The 13,157-nt window shown below is 38.9% G+C and overlaps 1 protein-coding gene across 10 annotated transcripts in view; it reads right to left on the bottom strand.

The window, feature by feature from the left end:
- Positions 1–13,157, bottom strand: part of SVIL (supervillin) — a 104,565-nt gene that overhangs the window by 54,213 nt on the left and 37,195 nt on the right. For all 10 annotated transcript variants that reach the window (XM_032706188.1, XM_032706214.1, XM_032706172.1 and 7 more), the window contains exons 2-6: positions 12,843–12,909; positions 7,561–7,652; positions 3,435–3,492; positions 3,165–3,316; positions 2,060–2,729 (exon numbers count right to left, since the gene is read on the bottom strand). In XM_032706188.1, the coding sequence (XP_032562079.1) occupies positions 2,060–2,729; positions 3,165–3,316; positions 3,435–3,492; positions 7,561–7,652; positions 12,843–12,909 (1,039 nt within the window). The remainder of the gene's footprint in view (positions 1–2,059; positions 2,730–3,164; positions 3,317–3,434; positions 3,493–7,560; positions 7,653–12,842; positions 12,910–13,157) is intronic.

Genomic DNA, 13,157 nt, shown 5'->3' with positions numbered 1-13,157 from the left:
AGGGATAGGGTGTCTACCTCCTCTCTGGACAGTCTGTGTCAGTGTTTTTTCATCCTTCTTGTAAAAAAATTCTTTCTTAAATCTAGTCTCAATATACCCTTTCTTAGTTTAAAACCATTCCCCCCTGTCCTGTTGCAACAGGACCTGTTAAAAAGTCTGTCTCCATCTTTCTTATAAGACCCTGTTAAGCACTGAAACGCTGCAATAAGGTCTCCCAGGAGCTTGCTCTTGTCCAGGCTGAACAACCCCAACTCTCTCAAGCCTTTCCTCATAGTAGGGGTGCTCCATCCCTCTGAGGATTTTTGTGGTCCTCCTCTGGACTCACTCCAACAGGTCCATGTCTTTCTTGTGCTGAGGACTACAGAGCTGGATGCAGTACTCCAGGTGGGATCTCATGAGAGTGGAGTAGGAGGGCAGAATCACCTCCCTCGACCTGCTGGCCACACCTTTTTTGCAGCCCAGGACAGGGTTGGCTTTCTGGGCTGCAAGTGAACATTGCCAGTTCATGTCCAGCTTTTCATCCACCAGTTCTGCAAAGCTTTTCATGTCAGGGCTGCTCTCAATCCTTTTATTCCACAGACTGACTTTGGAACTGTGGCTTGCCTGGCCCAGGTGCAAGACCTTGCACTTGGCTTTACTGAATCCCTTATGAGGTTTTCATGGGCCCACTTCTTGAGCTTGTCCATATCCCTCTGGATGATATCCCTTCCTTTGGGAGTGTCAACTGCACCACTGAGCTCAGTGTGGGAAGAGACGTTGCCATTGGAGACTGAGGCAAAATAGTTGAGTACCTCAGCCTTCTGCTCATCCATTATTACCAGTCTGCCAGTCTTGCTTTCTTTGACCTTCCTTTTCTGGCTAACATACCTGTAGAAGTCCTTCTTTTTATTCTTTGCATCCTTGCCAAGTTCAGCTTCAGCTTTGCCTTGGCCTTCCTAAGCCCAACCTTACCCAACGGGGCAGTGTCCCTATACTCTTCCCATAATACCTGTCCCTGCTTCAACTGCCTGCATTTGCTTCCTGCCCTTTAAAATCAATTCATTCATGCTGGTCTCTTGCCTTCTTTTCCTGATTTCTCACACCTGGGGATTGTGTTTACAATTAAGTTCTCATTGTAATTTACATCATTTTTAATTGCAACATTTTAACTTAAACTTTTATGGTTTTTATTTTCTATCCATCCACCTAACTAGAAATTAAAGAATCACACATAGAGAAAATCATACTTTTTAAAAGTTCTTATTCACGCATTGTTTTCAGTCACCATAAGAATTTGACAGCGTTTTCGCAATACACTGTGAAATTATAATGTGAAATTAATGAAAAATAATTTTTTTCCCTCTGGAAATATCTGGTTACCCTATTACTGTAGTAAATTTGTCAAATATGAAGCAATTCATCATGGAATTTTAACTTTCCCCTCTGCCCCTTCATGCACATGTATGCTTGACATTATCTGAAAGAATGACTATCACAGTTCAAAAAAGGTTTTCACACTTTCACATCATGAAAACAAATCAACTATTATTTCAACTGACCTAAGACACTGTTCAGCTTTTGACTCTGATAACTGTTTATTTTGGCAGGACCCATCATGAAGATATTAAAATCTTCACTGAGAAACATCTTACTTTTACTTGGAAGCCCCCACCCAAACAATCACAGGATATAGATGAAAAAAAGTTAAAAGGCTTGCTATAATAGGTTATTAAAAAAAAAACCAAAATCAGATTTAGAACCACATAACTCCTTCAATTTCTAATTTGTGTAAATATCTTAAACATCAGTTATTCCACTGCTTCCCCCAGAGGGCCTAATTTTAGCAAAAATTCTACAAAGGAAAAGTGAAACCAAGGACATAGCTAATCAGAGAAATATATATCCACTTCCTTGCATCAGAAGCACACTGTGAGTCAATACAGCCAATCAATCCAAAGCCACTAAATACATTCTTCAAGGGTAATATATACATTCTCATGAGTACTGTAGACCTTGCTGCAGAAGGTGATTAAGATGAAGGAATTCACTGTAAAACAAACAAAATAAAAATAATACTTACCTTTGTCTGGTGTTACTGTGCAAGGGCTGGTCATTCTGCAAGTGGATGGGTGAGGCTGCCCGCTTTGGTGAAGAAAGGGACTCTCTGGGGGTTTGCTTTGGTGATATTGGCACTTCGTTATAGGAGGAAGATTCTCGTCCAGAAAGTGAAAGGGAGACAGAACTATCCAAGTTTGCTGAAGGGTCAGAAGCCTGTCTAATGGCACTGTCATCATCTGCTTTTCTAGCACTCTTTTCATTTGAGAGGTCATCTTTGTCTTCACGGCTAGAGTACTCTTTGGAATCAGAAATCACACTCTTTGACCCCTTTGTCTCAGTCCTGGACAAATAAAGGGTGGTATAGTCCTTGTTTTCATCATCTTGCCTTTCACTTTTCACTCCCTTTCTTTCCCCACTGTCAGGATCTTTCCTTGCTCGCGTATATCTGGATGAGTAGTCAGAATCCAAATCAGAATCAAGAGATAATCCATACTTTTCTGCCAGCTGGCGTCGCCTCTCTGCCTTGTACCTAGCTATTCTCTCTGCTTTTGACTCTAGTTCCTGGACATCCATGTTTCCTGTACTATACAAGGGCTCTGTATTACCTCCTGTGATTTCTGATCGGTATCTGGATGATCTGGGTTGTTTCTCTACAGAAGAATCTGAAGTTTCCTCCTCTTCATTTGATCTTCCTGTCAAAAGTACAACATATATGAGCAAGTCCATCCCAAAACTCCAAGTATCCCACCCATCACTCAAATCAAGTGAACTAAAAGCTTCCCCTTTTCTTACAAATCAAAATGACTGCACAGACACATTATATTTTTGCACTTTAGTCTCCAAAAGCACATACAAATGATTAAGAAATGTGTATTAGTAATACTTCTTTAAGAAGTAACTCTTTAATAATTAATAGTTCTCATAGCACATTGTTGTTTTAAAACAATAAGGATAATCAACTTTTTTCAAATAAGACAACTGGAGACTTACAAGGCAAGTCAAAAAAAACCCCACCCTGACACAGCTCTTCTGTAGAACTCTTTTCCACGGACTGGACTGCACAACTGATAGGGCAGTAAACATGAAGTAATTCAGCAATGCAAGACTGATTGCAATATGCTGCTTACCTAAGTGGGGACTGTATGGATCAGTCGCACGCATATATCTTGGTGTATCTTCCTCTAGTAAACGGTGTGTGACTGAACCTGGGCAGTTTTGTAGAAGCATAGGTTGTGTATCATTTTCAATTCCCTCTAAGCGTCTAGCTATTCTCTCTTTTCTGAAAAATACGTGAAAAATGTGAAAACAGGCATCTTGAAAATTTGAAGGGACAGTTTCTAAGAGGAGGTTACAAAACAAGTTGCGTGTTTTGTTTTACAGGCCAAAGACTTTTTTACCTTTTCATTTCCAAAAAATCTCGGTTGTTTGGTTCAAACAGTTTTCTTAATTCTGAAACTGAGACAACAAAAGATTATGTAGTTTATAAGCTACTAGGTTTCAGAAACTTGCTAAAATGCTTTAGAATAAGAAGGAACAGTCAAATAAAGTTCAGAGTTTTGAAATAGCTTTCTTCAGGAAATGAGCATTTTCCTCTTGTTTTCCTAGTTTATTAAGCTTGTGTTGTCAAAAGTGCATTAGACACACAGGTGTGATCACCACCTCCAGGTTTTTCCAAGCAGACTCGAATCTGCTATTCTATCCTAGCAGTTTTCAAGACGTAGCATATACTGGACAAGTTGCATTTTGGTTAGCCAAGATCAAGCTCACATACCATAGTAACCTGTTTCAAAATCAGGTAGTATGGAATTACTGCTTTCCTTGTCTACAAAGTCAGGGACTAACTATGTTTAAAGAGAAACAATGTCCCCCCTATTTCTTACTTTCCTCCACTCCCCTATATTGAACAAATCCCAAGAATCCAGATGACTCATTGCTAGAGTGAAAATTACAGTGTCATGATATTCCTGCATTGATAATTAACTTCCACTTTGCTAATTTTCCCTTGTAGTTTAAATTGGACATACTTTTCTTCACTTCCCCTGAACTTTTTGCCGCTGTTACGTGCTACTAGACAGCTGCCACAGTTCAAACAGTAGTGAACCAAGAGGAGGCATGATAGATGAAGTAATCCCTATATACAGACATGTATGGAAACCACACTGGAGCAGTAAGTGCTATGTAAACAAGTGTGGTGTGACTTCTTACCACCAGGAAGAGAAACCATCCCGGTTGTCAAAGGATGCAGTGGACGGGGATGAGTATGTGTGTGCCGAACACACAAACGTGCACATACATCCACCCCCTGGAATCACTGCCTTGGCAAACATGTAGTTCTAAAAGCTCTGTGCACCTATTCTGATGCAATGCACCTCCGGGGTTCTAACCACGTTGACCCAGGGATAAAAAGTCAAAGCAAGCTAAAATCTACAGTCTGCTAAATTGGCCAGAGATTGCCATCAGAAACGCCTGATGAGTCAGGACTGTCTAGCAGACATTGCTCTACTGCAGAAGTAAATCTTTGCTACCAGAGTTCATTGCTCTAGATACTTACAAGATAAACATGATTGAAGCACCACCCTTTTAAAGGTCAGATGCACCTTCCCTTCTCTCCCTTCCCTGTACTGCAAGAACATACAGGCATAGCTAGGTCAGGGCTTCAGCTCAGCTGACACATCCAGGAAGTCTGCTGTAGTTAATACCAGTGCTCATACCTCACAGATACAACTGACATTGGATGTCATATCAGCCTTATGTGCTGAAAAGCCACTAGGACTACAGATAAAATGTCTTGGATCAGCAAGAATGAACATATTCTGATCATGACTCAAAGATGCAAATGAATGAGATATGAACACAATGTCTGAGGCTACAGATGAGTGCCTCAGTTGAGAATGTGCAATGAACAGAGAAAAGAAAAGAACATGACTACTCTCAAAAACAACTCCTTTAGTCTGTATTTTTACAGAAAGCAAACTTTAGCTAGTCAACCTAATTTCTGAAGCCAGGTTAGCTCAGATTGTGATCAAACCATGAAAAAATCTAACGTACACATTTGATGCAGAGTAGCTCAGGATGCAGCTACTTAACAGTGCTAATAGGGCATCCTGAGCTAACCCAGGGGACACCTCTTCCATGCCTCAGTTCAGCATCTGCAGCAAAGCAGATTGAAGTCTATGCCTATGCTACTGACCAAGTTGACAGTGCAAGATAGCCACTGAAAGTCAGTAAATTCCAAGCATACATCTCTGGACATGGATAGAAACTGGACTTGGGCAATGCAAAATTTGCATTCTGAACCAACACCAAAGCAAAGATGAGCCCTTACACTGTGTTTTCACAGACTTTTCTCTCAATGCACGGGCAGTTTCCACTGTTGCTCTGCCTACTCAAGCTGTGCTAGCAGTGGAACTGTAATGAACAAAGAACTTACCCCTATGAAACCAGCCTTCATTTCAGATTCACACCAAAGGAAATGATTTCTCATAAATACTTTGCTCTAACCTCCCCAAATCTATGTCTGTTTAAGTATGCTCCTCTAGCTATTGGAGTTTTTCTGTTCTATCTGTTGGCTATACACACATAAAAAGGTCAAAACAAAACCCATAATTATTCTGTCACTTCAGACATAGGCCTCTAAAGCTCACAGTTACTAAAATGACATTCCATCCAAATCATAATAATTTTTCTTCCGTAGCCACCAATTTATACAGTCATTAAAACCATCATCAAAGAACAGATCTTTTACACAACTTTAGTAAAGTTCTAAAGCATAGCTTCATATCACAGCAAAAGTCTTCTTCCCTTTCCCCCCACCCCCCGAAAAGGAAACATGACCATAAGTTGTCTACATACAAGAAATGCTTAACATCCAAAGAACTCCCAGAAGCATTAGCTCAACACCCTCTTGGCTACATGTTAGCTGAAGTTCCAGAGATTCTACTACCACTTTGCACTCCTAAAAAGAGCACTGGTCCCATGAAGAATCTCTCCAACACCTTCCCAAACAACATAGGACAAAAATAGCATGGGACTACTCTATTCTGCCTTACACTTTTTCCACACTTGGGATTACAGACAGTAATTTCAGCTTAGTTGGCCAACATCTGCAGAGTTTTTCTGTAAAAGCAGTTGCAGCACTATTCTTCTTTTCATGAGGTGAGGAAAAAGAAGCAAACCCCTCCTTCCCCCAAAAAAGATTAAATGCAGGAATTTTTCTACTCTAGTAATTCCTTTTTGATTAATAAAATATTTTACTTCAAAACATGAAAGCCAGTTGGAGACATTTCACTCCCAAGGATACTGGTTGACCCTGGTAAACTTAGGTGACCAGGTTTCTCCTTTTTAATTTGCAATTTGAATAGATTGGTACCAATTTCCATCTGTTCATGGGATGTATTTTCCATGTGACCATCAGAAACTACACCACGGCAGTGTTAGAACAGTAACAACACTTCTATCTAAAAAGTAGCACAAAGATCTGATTCAGCACACAGGAAAAGATTAAGAAGCTTAAAATAATTAATTTCACAGTAAAAGCTCCTTATCTAGATTAATTCATGGCAACACAATTTGTAAGCACCAGTGGTCACTTAAGGGCAAGAGGAAGAACAGCCACAGTTCAGAAACAGCCCCAAACTTGAGGCTTTATTTTATTTTTATTGAGCGGGTTGCTATGGTAGAATACCCTCCAAGGTAGACTGCCAAGAGGCATCTTAATTCTGGTAAGCGTAGATCTTCTAAACAAAATTTACCTTAGAACACCAGTAATCAGGAAAAGCAGTATTGTTCCATGTCTCGTCCCAGAATAAAAACCAACAAATACATTTGGAGTGCACCTCATAAAAATGTTTTAAAAAGTCCTTAAATTAAGGTGAAATATTTCTTATAGAACTCAGAAATCTTTCAAAAACATTTGCTACAGAATATAAACTCAAGCATACTGTGATTTTCTCTAAATAATTCAAGAGAATTAACTCTCGCTTCTACCTCAACTGTGTCAAATGATAAATATGGAACTGCTGTTTTCTTCAGAAGTTATTCAGACTAAGACAGAAGTTTAAGAACAAAGAAACCCAAACCAAAGCCTGTACTTACTGCAGCTCCTTTAGCACGTAAGACAAAAACTCAATGTAGTCAGTTGGTCATGCAAGCACAGTAATTCTACCAACCAAGGGGACTGGAAAGAGCTATGACTACAAGTCAAGTTAATATTTTGATTTCAGGATTAATCTAACTGTACAAAGAAGCCTCTCTGAAGTTTTGAATTTCAACTACTTCTTAACCTATTGAAAACTAGGTAAACAAAGCTGAACTTTATGAAGCAGGGATATAGCAAGGCCTTATAAAAGAGCACTGTTGTTCATCCCTGGCTTCACCCCTTATGCATACTTCACATGAAAAAGAAAATTCATCTACAAAACATTTGTGCCTAAGTAATTTTAACTGTGCCTTGTACTTGCATAAACTAAACTTCACATGCTGTTAAATTACCACTTGTGTTAGTAATGCATCTCCTTTACTTACCTTTCGGAAGTACTGCTAAGAGATTAGCATCAATATCTTTTGCGCTGTTTGCAAGTTCTTCTTTATCTTCAAATGAGAACTCCTTCTGAAAACTGAAAGCAACATCTGTTTTACAGAACTGTGGATATTTCTGCTACAAATGAAGTAAAGCCAAGATGTAATCAATTTACTGCAAGATAGTCTAACACAGATACGCAAGAAAATATTTTCCATAGGAATGAGCTAAGAAATAACCCAAAGAAAATCAGAAAGCCAAACCTAACATAATTTGAAACTTGTTTGGAACTGACTGTGACACATTTTTGCATTAAATTACTGACTGGAGACTGCCTTCAAAATGCTATACTAAGCAATTACATTTGAAATAATCTGTATCAAATGGTTCTCCATAAATATTAAAACATATGTCATCAAATGCAGTACTGTATGTACACTCCACCTAGCAGCCTTCTGCATGACTGCCCTATTGTTACTGCACTGTTCTCTGGATTTTACATGGTTTATAATACATTAATATGAGCATCAGTCAGGTAATTTAATTTTATACTATGTATTTTCAAAACAAGAAAAATGTTCACTTAGGTGAAACAAAATATTTCTTTAAATATGTCCATTAAATATACACATTTTAACTGTAAAATGTAGGTGTCATAATGGTCTAAAGTAGATACTAACTGTCTATAGAGATTTTTTGGGAGGAAGTGTTCCTCCTTGTAAGCAAGATTTTTTTCTCTGATCATTAAAAATAGAGAGCAAACTGCTGTATTCTGGCATTATGACTTCTAAGCTATCTCAACTGGGTATAAGAAAACTTATATGGTCTTAAAATGTTTAGTAAATTGGGTAGACAGATGTAACAGATAAAAATCCTCACAGTGGATCCTAGGCTCTTCATTTTGCCATGGTAGTGATGTGCCATATGATTTACCGTCATTCGGATAAGAAAAACTATGCAGTCTTACTGTTAGAAAATCCTTCCTAGGACAGATTTTAAATGGCACTTTTCCCCCATAGTTATTTGGTTAGAAAAGAAAAAAAATAGCAAAAAAAAAGAATTCTGTACTCATTATTCCAAAAGAATATTTCTCATTGGTTAGAGTTTTAACATATAATGACTAGTAACATTTTTCATGAACTCCTATAAGTATTTGCATGTTTATCGATTATAAATAATATTCCTTTGTAGAACATTGAGTAGAGAATAAGACCCTTGAAATGACAATGAAGAAACTGGGTTATGTCACATCCAGGCACCCTGCCACCTGCTGCAAATTGTGTCCAACAACTGCACTTATAGAAATTATTCCAGGTACTGCCAAGAAAAGCAATGTTAGTCACTACAGAAAATTGCAAATAAAAGATGAAGAGCTGCAATAAGCTGTCCGTTAGAGAAAACTGTCTCCTTACCAGGCAAAAACACTGTAATTGAACTAAACAAAACCCAAAATACAGTAAAAAACCAGCACAAAGCAGCCACAAGAAAATGGGTGCATGTGTCATCTGACACTGGGCAGAGACTCAGACAGTTAACAGCATGTTTGTATATGCCTAACCCCACACTGCCAATACTCACGATTCTTACTAGTTTCACAATATGTTATTTTCTTACAGACACAGCTTCTGGAGAATGCTGGGTGGAGAGATTCCCAGTTCCCTCTTGAAAGCAGTTTCTACTCCTTTTGGCTGAGCATGAGTTTGAAAAATGAAAATAATATTGGCCTAAGGCTATAAACCACCCCCAAATTTATTTTGTCAAATCAATTTGATTACTTAAGACAAAAGGGTTGAGGGACCCAGCTCATGACTTTTGAATATCTGTGCTGTATTTAGCAGCATCTCCACTTGCTTCCATAATGCTTGTGACAGTGCAGCACCTTAAGTTTCCATAAACATGGGACTCTGTACAGAAAAGCATTCACTCATACAGCAAAAGCCTTGTTTAAATTAATTATGCACTAACACTGACCACTATGTCTCATTCCTACATGAATTTCCAAGGGTAAAATCATACAGAATCAAGACTGGCACTAGCCTGCTGGTTCTAAAAAGAACAGGATTATTGGATTGCTTGTGGATTCCTCAACAATCCTTAAGTACTATAAACTAGTTAGGTTCACTCCAGGGAGTTCCAGGGACTCTGAAGCCAGAGATAATCAAAACTCAGTCTAAATGTCTTTTACTGGGTTTCCATCCATTCATTCTCATGCCAGTGTTGTTATTTACCTTCCTTATTTTTTGTAACAGAAGTTACCCATATGTACTTAGCTTCCTCAAATCAGGTTCTCAGTTTCATTGATTATCTGTAAAAACGTTCTCCGCTTATTCTAGTTTTAAGTCATCTTTTTCTGCATATCATGACCAGAATTGGATAGTCTTGATTCCAGACCTGGGTCTTAGCAGTATCTTACAAAAATAGGAATTTTAGAAGAGAAAGCATTATTATATGACTAGTTAGTTGAATGCTGGGATCTACAACACATTTGCCTTTTTATATCTACACTATATTGGCTGCTCAATCCTGTGTCAGAAACTAATATGCCAAGGCTTTGCTTTCATCAGTTGCAAGTGACAGAAAAATTTATCGGCCCCCAATGCACAACTGTGCACTTAGTGTTATTACATTACATCCTTTTTCTATTACTCCTCAAGGTCATCCAGTTCTTCCTGTATGTGAGCTCCCTCCTCCTTTGTACAGAGGGTGGTTTGCAACCTTTGCTCACTGGCAGATTTCACTAAAATTCTTTAAATAACTACAAACTTCCTAAGTTTAACCCTCACTGGGCTACGCAGCATCACAGGTTATTTGCTTAGTGAAAGTCCCTTCATAGTTTTCCCTATGCCCTCATTTTCCATTTCCCTCCGGACAGACTGTCAGCATCTATTTACTTGTTTATTTTTTAAAGGATTAACAATTTTCATATACTATTTAATCCACAATTGAGGAGTTTTATCTCTTCAGAGGCTTTTTTTCCTCTCTCTAGCTAAGTTGCAGGTAGCATTGCTTGGTTTAAGTATTTGCACATGAAAAAACCAAAATGTTTTAATCCAATATATAATAACATTGCTTTCACATGCACAGAGGATTCAGAGACAGAGCACTGCTCTGAAGATGACAGAGTCAAGCCAAACAATCGGGTATTTATAGACTCATATATCAAATTAGTTCTAAAAATGAAAGTAGGCATATTTAGGACATGTCACAGTATTCAATAAGAACATTCATTAGGAATCCAAATTAAGTTGGAACGATGTTAAAGTAATTCCAAATAGTAAAAAAAAACCAACAAAAAACCAGAAACAAAAAAACCCCAAAAATAAAATTACAGGACACTACTCATAAGTATTTTTAAAAAAATAAACTCATAAGTAATTCCACACCAAGACTTCCCTTTTTCCCTTTTTTCTCAAAGAGATATATCCATGTGTCCCCCTGCTTTATTAGTTGCTCTGCTGAAGAAGGAGTTGCATCAATTCAGTTGCTTAAGTAGAGTCAGATAGTCAGACTTGAATTGCCAGATATATTGTACCTTCAAACTCATCCACAACTCTCTTCTAGAAATATCACAACTACATCTAGTCATGTTATAAATTTAGGTGCAGATTCTGAACAGATATGTTCAGTACCATGAATTTCCACACTTACCAGCTAGGCTCTGCACATTCATTATTAAAATAATTAAGGCATACGAGATGTTCTCTAAATGAAAAAAAATAAATTAGAAATTTGCAAGAATTCTTTCTTAAAGTCCCTGTTAAATCTGGAATTGAAAGAGGAACTTCTCATCCTTTCCTTGCCTGAAACATAGCCTGTGACCATGGTTCATGAAATGCAATCAACAGCAAGAGGTCCCACCAGTTTGTTTCACACAGGATTTGTGTGTGGTTTGGCCTCAGGTTCCCAACAAACTCATTATACTCTCCAGTGTTCAGGAATTCAGATGATTCCTCTTAAAACACAGGCAACAATATTTCACAATCTCAATCGTTTTTCTTAAAAAACAATGTATAATGTAGCATTAGTAGAGTACTTGACAGTAGTTATACTCAGTAGTTATACTGATCTGCCAACTTCCAAAGTAAGTGTGGGTGGTATTCTATACATCAGGGATTCCAGGCTGCAAACTTCATCTGCTGCTGCTGCAGCAGCATACAGTTTCTAAATAGCTGCCCCACTAACCTAGTTACATGCCCAAAAGCAACCAGAAGTTTGATCCAAATGCCACTTGGTAACACTGACCTGCCATCCCATTTAAAGCTACAGGATATACTGAGATTTTATGATTGAAATACAAAATCCACTTGTATACCTGCCAGCTAGGTTCTTGGTGTTCACTCCTCTTTCCCTACCTCCAGGAGAATTTTCTTCCCTGGACCCTTAAGTAAAAGGTCCATTCTAAAGTCATATCCTCCTCCGCTATTCATTTCTACTTTCCCCTACCTGCTTTCATAACACAGTGTGTCTTGTACACCTATTCTCTCCATCTCTCTACAGCACATAAGAAACAACATGACAGGGAATCAGGTGTGCTCCAGGTGGTGTGCCTTGACTGAAAAGAAGTTTGCAAAGTGAGCCTGTGTGCTGGCGGATTCCTGTGCAGCTGAGCCAACAACAGGCTGGTTGCTGGGGCAAGAGTCAGTTCCCAACTCCCTGATCTCTTCTCTGTGCCATTATGAATGAGTCCAGTAAGCACAAATGTGGACACCAAAAACAGTTGGAGCAAGGATGGGAAGAGAGAGGGAACATGATTTGCCATCTTGCGTAGCTGTATCCCCTTATTCAGGCTCGTGGAACCACGTCCTAAGAATGCAGGCACAAGGCAGCAGAGCCCTGCAAGGAAGCAGCAACACCACCTGTCCATTCATCCCTGCAGTGTCCCGCCTCATCTCTCTCCCCTAGATTGCTGACAAAGCTCCCTGCAAGGATGTATAATTAATTCATCCACTTCAGCCACCTTCTTTTACAGACAGGTAAGTACTCCAAGCTGGTTCACTGATCTGTATTGTGTCCATGCCACACAAGGAAAAATGTGCACTGCAGTGGCAGGAGGCCCAGTGCAGAGTGGGACTTTTCCCTGCACAATTCCAGCTATAGATTTTAACATTACTTAGGAGACAGTTGGTCTTTTCAATACTCGTTCAGAGCATCTGCTCTGTGCCAGAGCTTGGTCCTGTGAGAGGACAGTAATCACTTTTCCTGACAAAAGAGTAAATGCAGATTCAAGCAATGACTATAAGTTACTGCAACCAGTGATCTTCACTGGGCAAGACGAACTCCACCTCACCTTAACGCTCTCTTCCGTAGGAGCAATCGTGAAGGTTTAAATCTGACTGAGTTTCCCTTGGCAAAATCTGCAAAATAGAAGAAAAAACACAACATTGTGAAGATGCTGGAATAAATGGGGAACTTCTGGTAAACTAGGTTGTAGCCTCCAAACATAGCCTATCCACTGTAAAAGACTGTGCAGAGGCCTTTTCTCTAGTCAAACAGCTCAATCTGGCATGTCCAAGATGGTGATAAACCCAAGCCTTGTAAAAATGAGTACAGACAGTAGATATCCTAAAAATATCAACGCTTCATGGAACTGCCATGTTCTACT

The sequence above is a fragment of the Chiroxiphia lanceolata genome, chromosome 1 (assembly GCF_009829145.1).
Source record: "Chiroxiphia lanceolata isolate bChiLan1 chromosome 1, bChiLan1.pri, whole genome shotgun sequence".
Lineage (NCBI taxonomy): Eukaryota > Metazoa > Chordata > Aves > Passeriformes > Pipridae > Chiroxiphia > Chiroxiphia lanceolata.
Note: the sequence above shows the minus strand (reverse complement) of the source record. Positions and strands in the feature narration are given on the sequence as shown.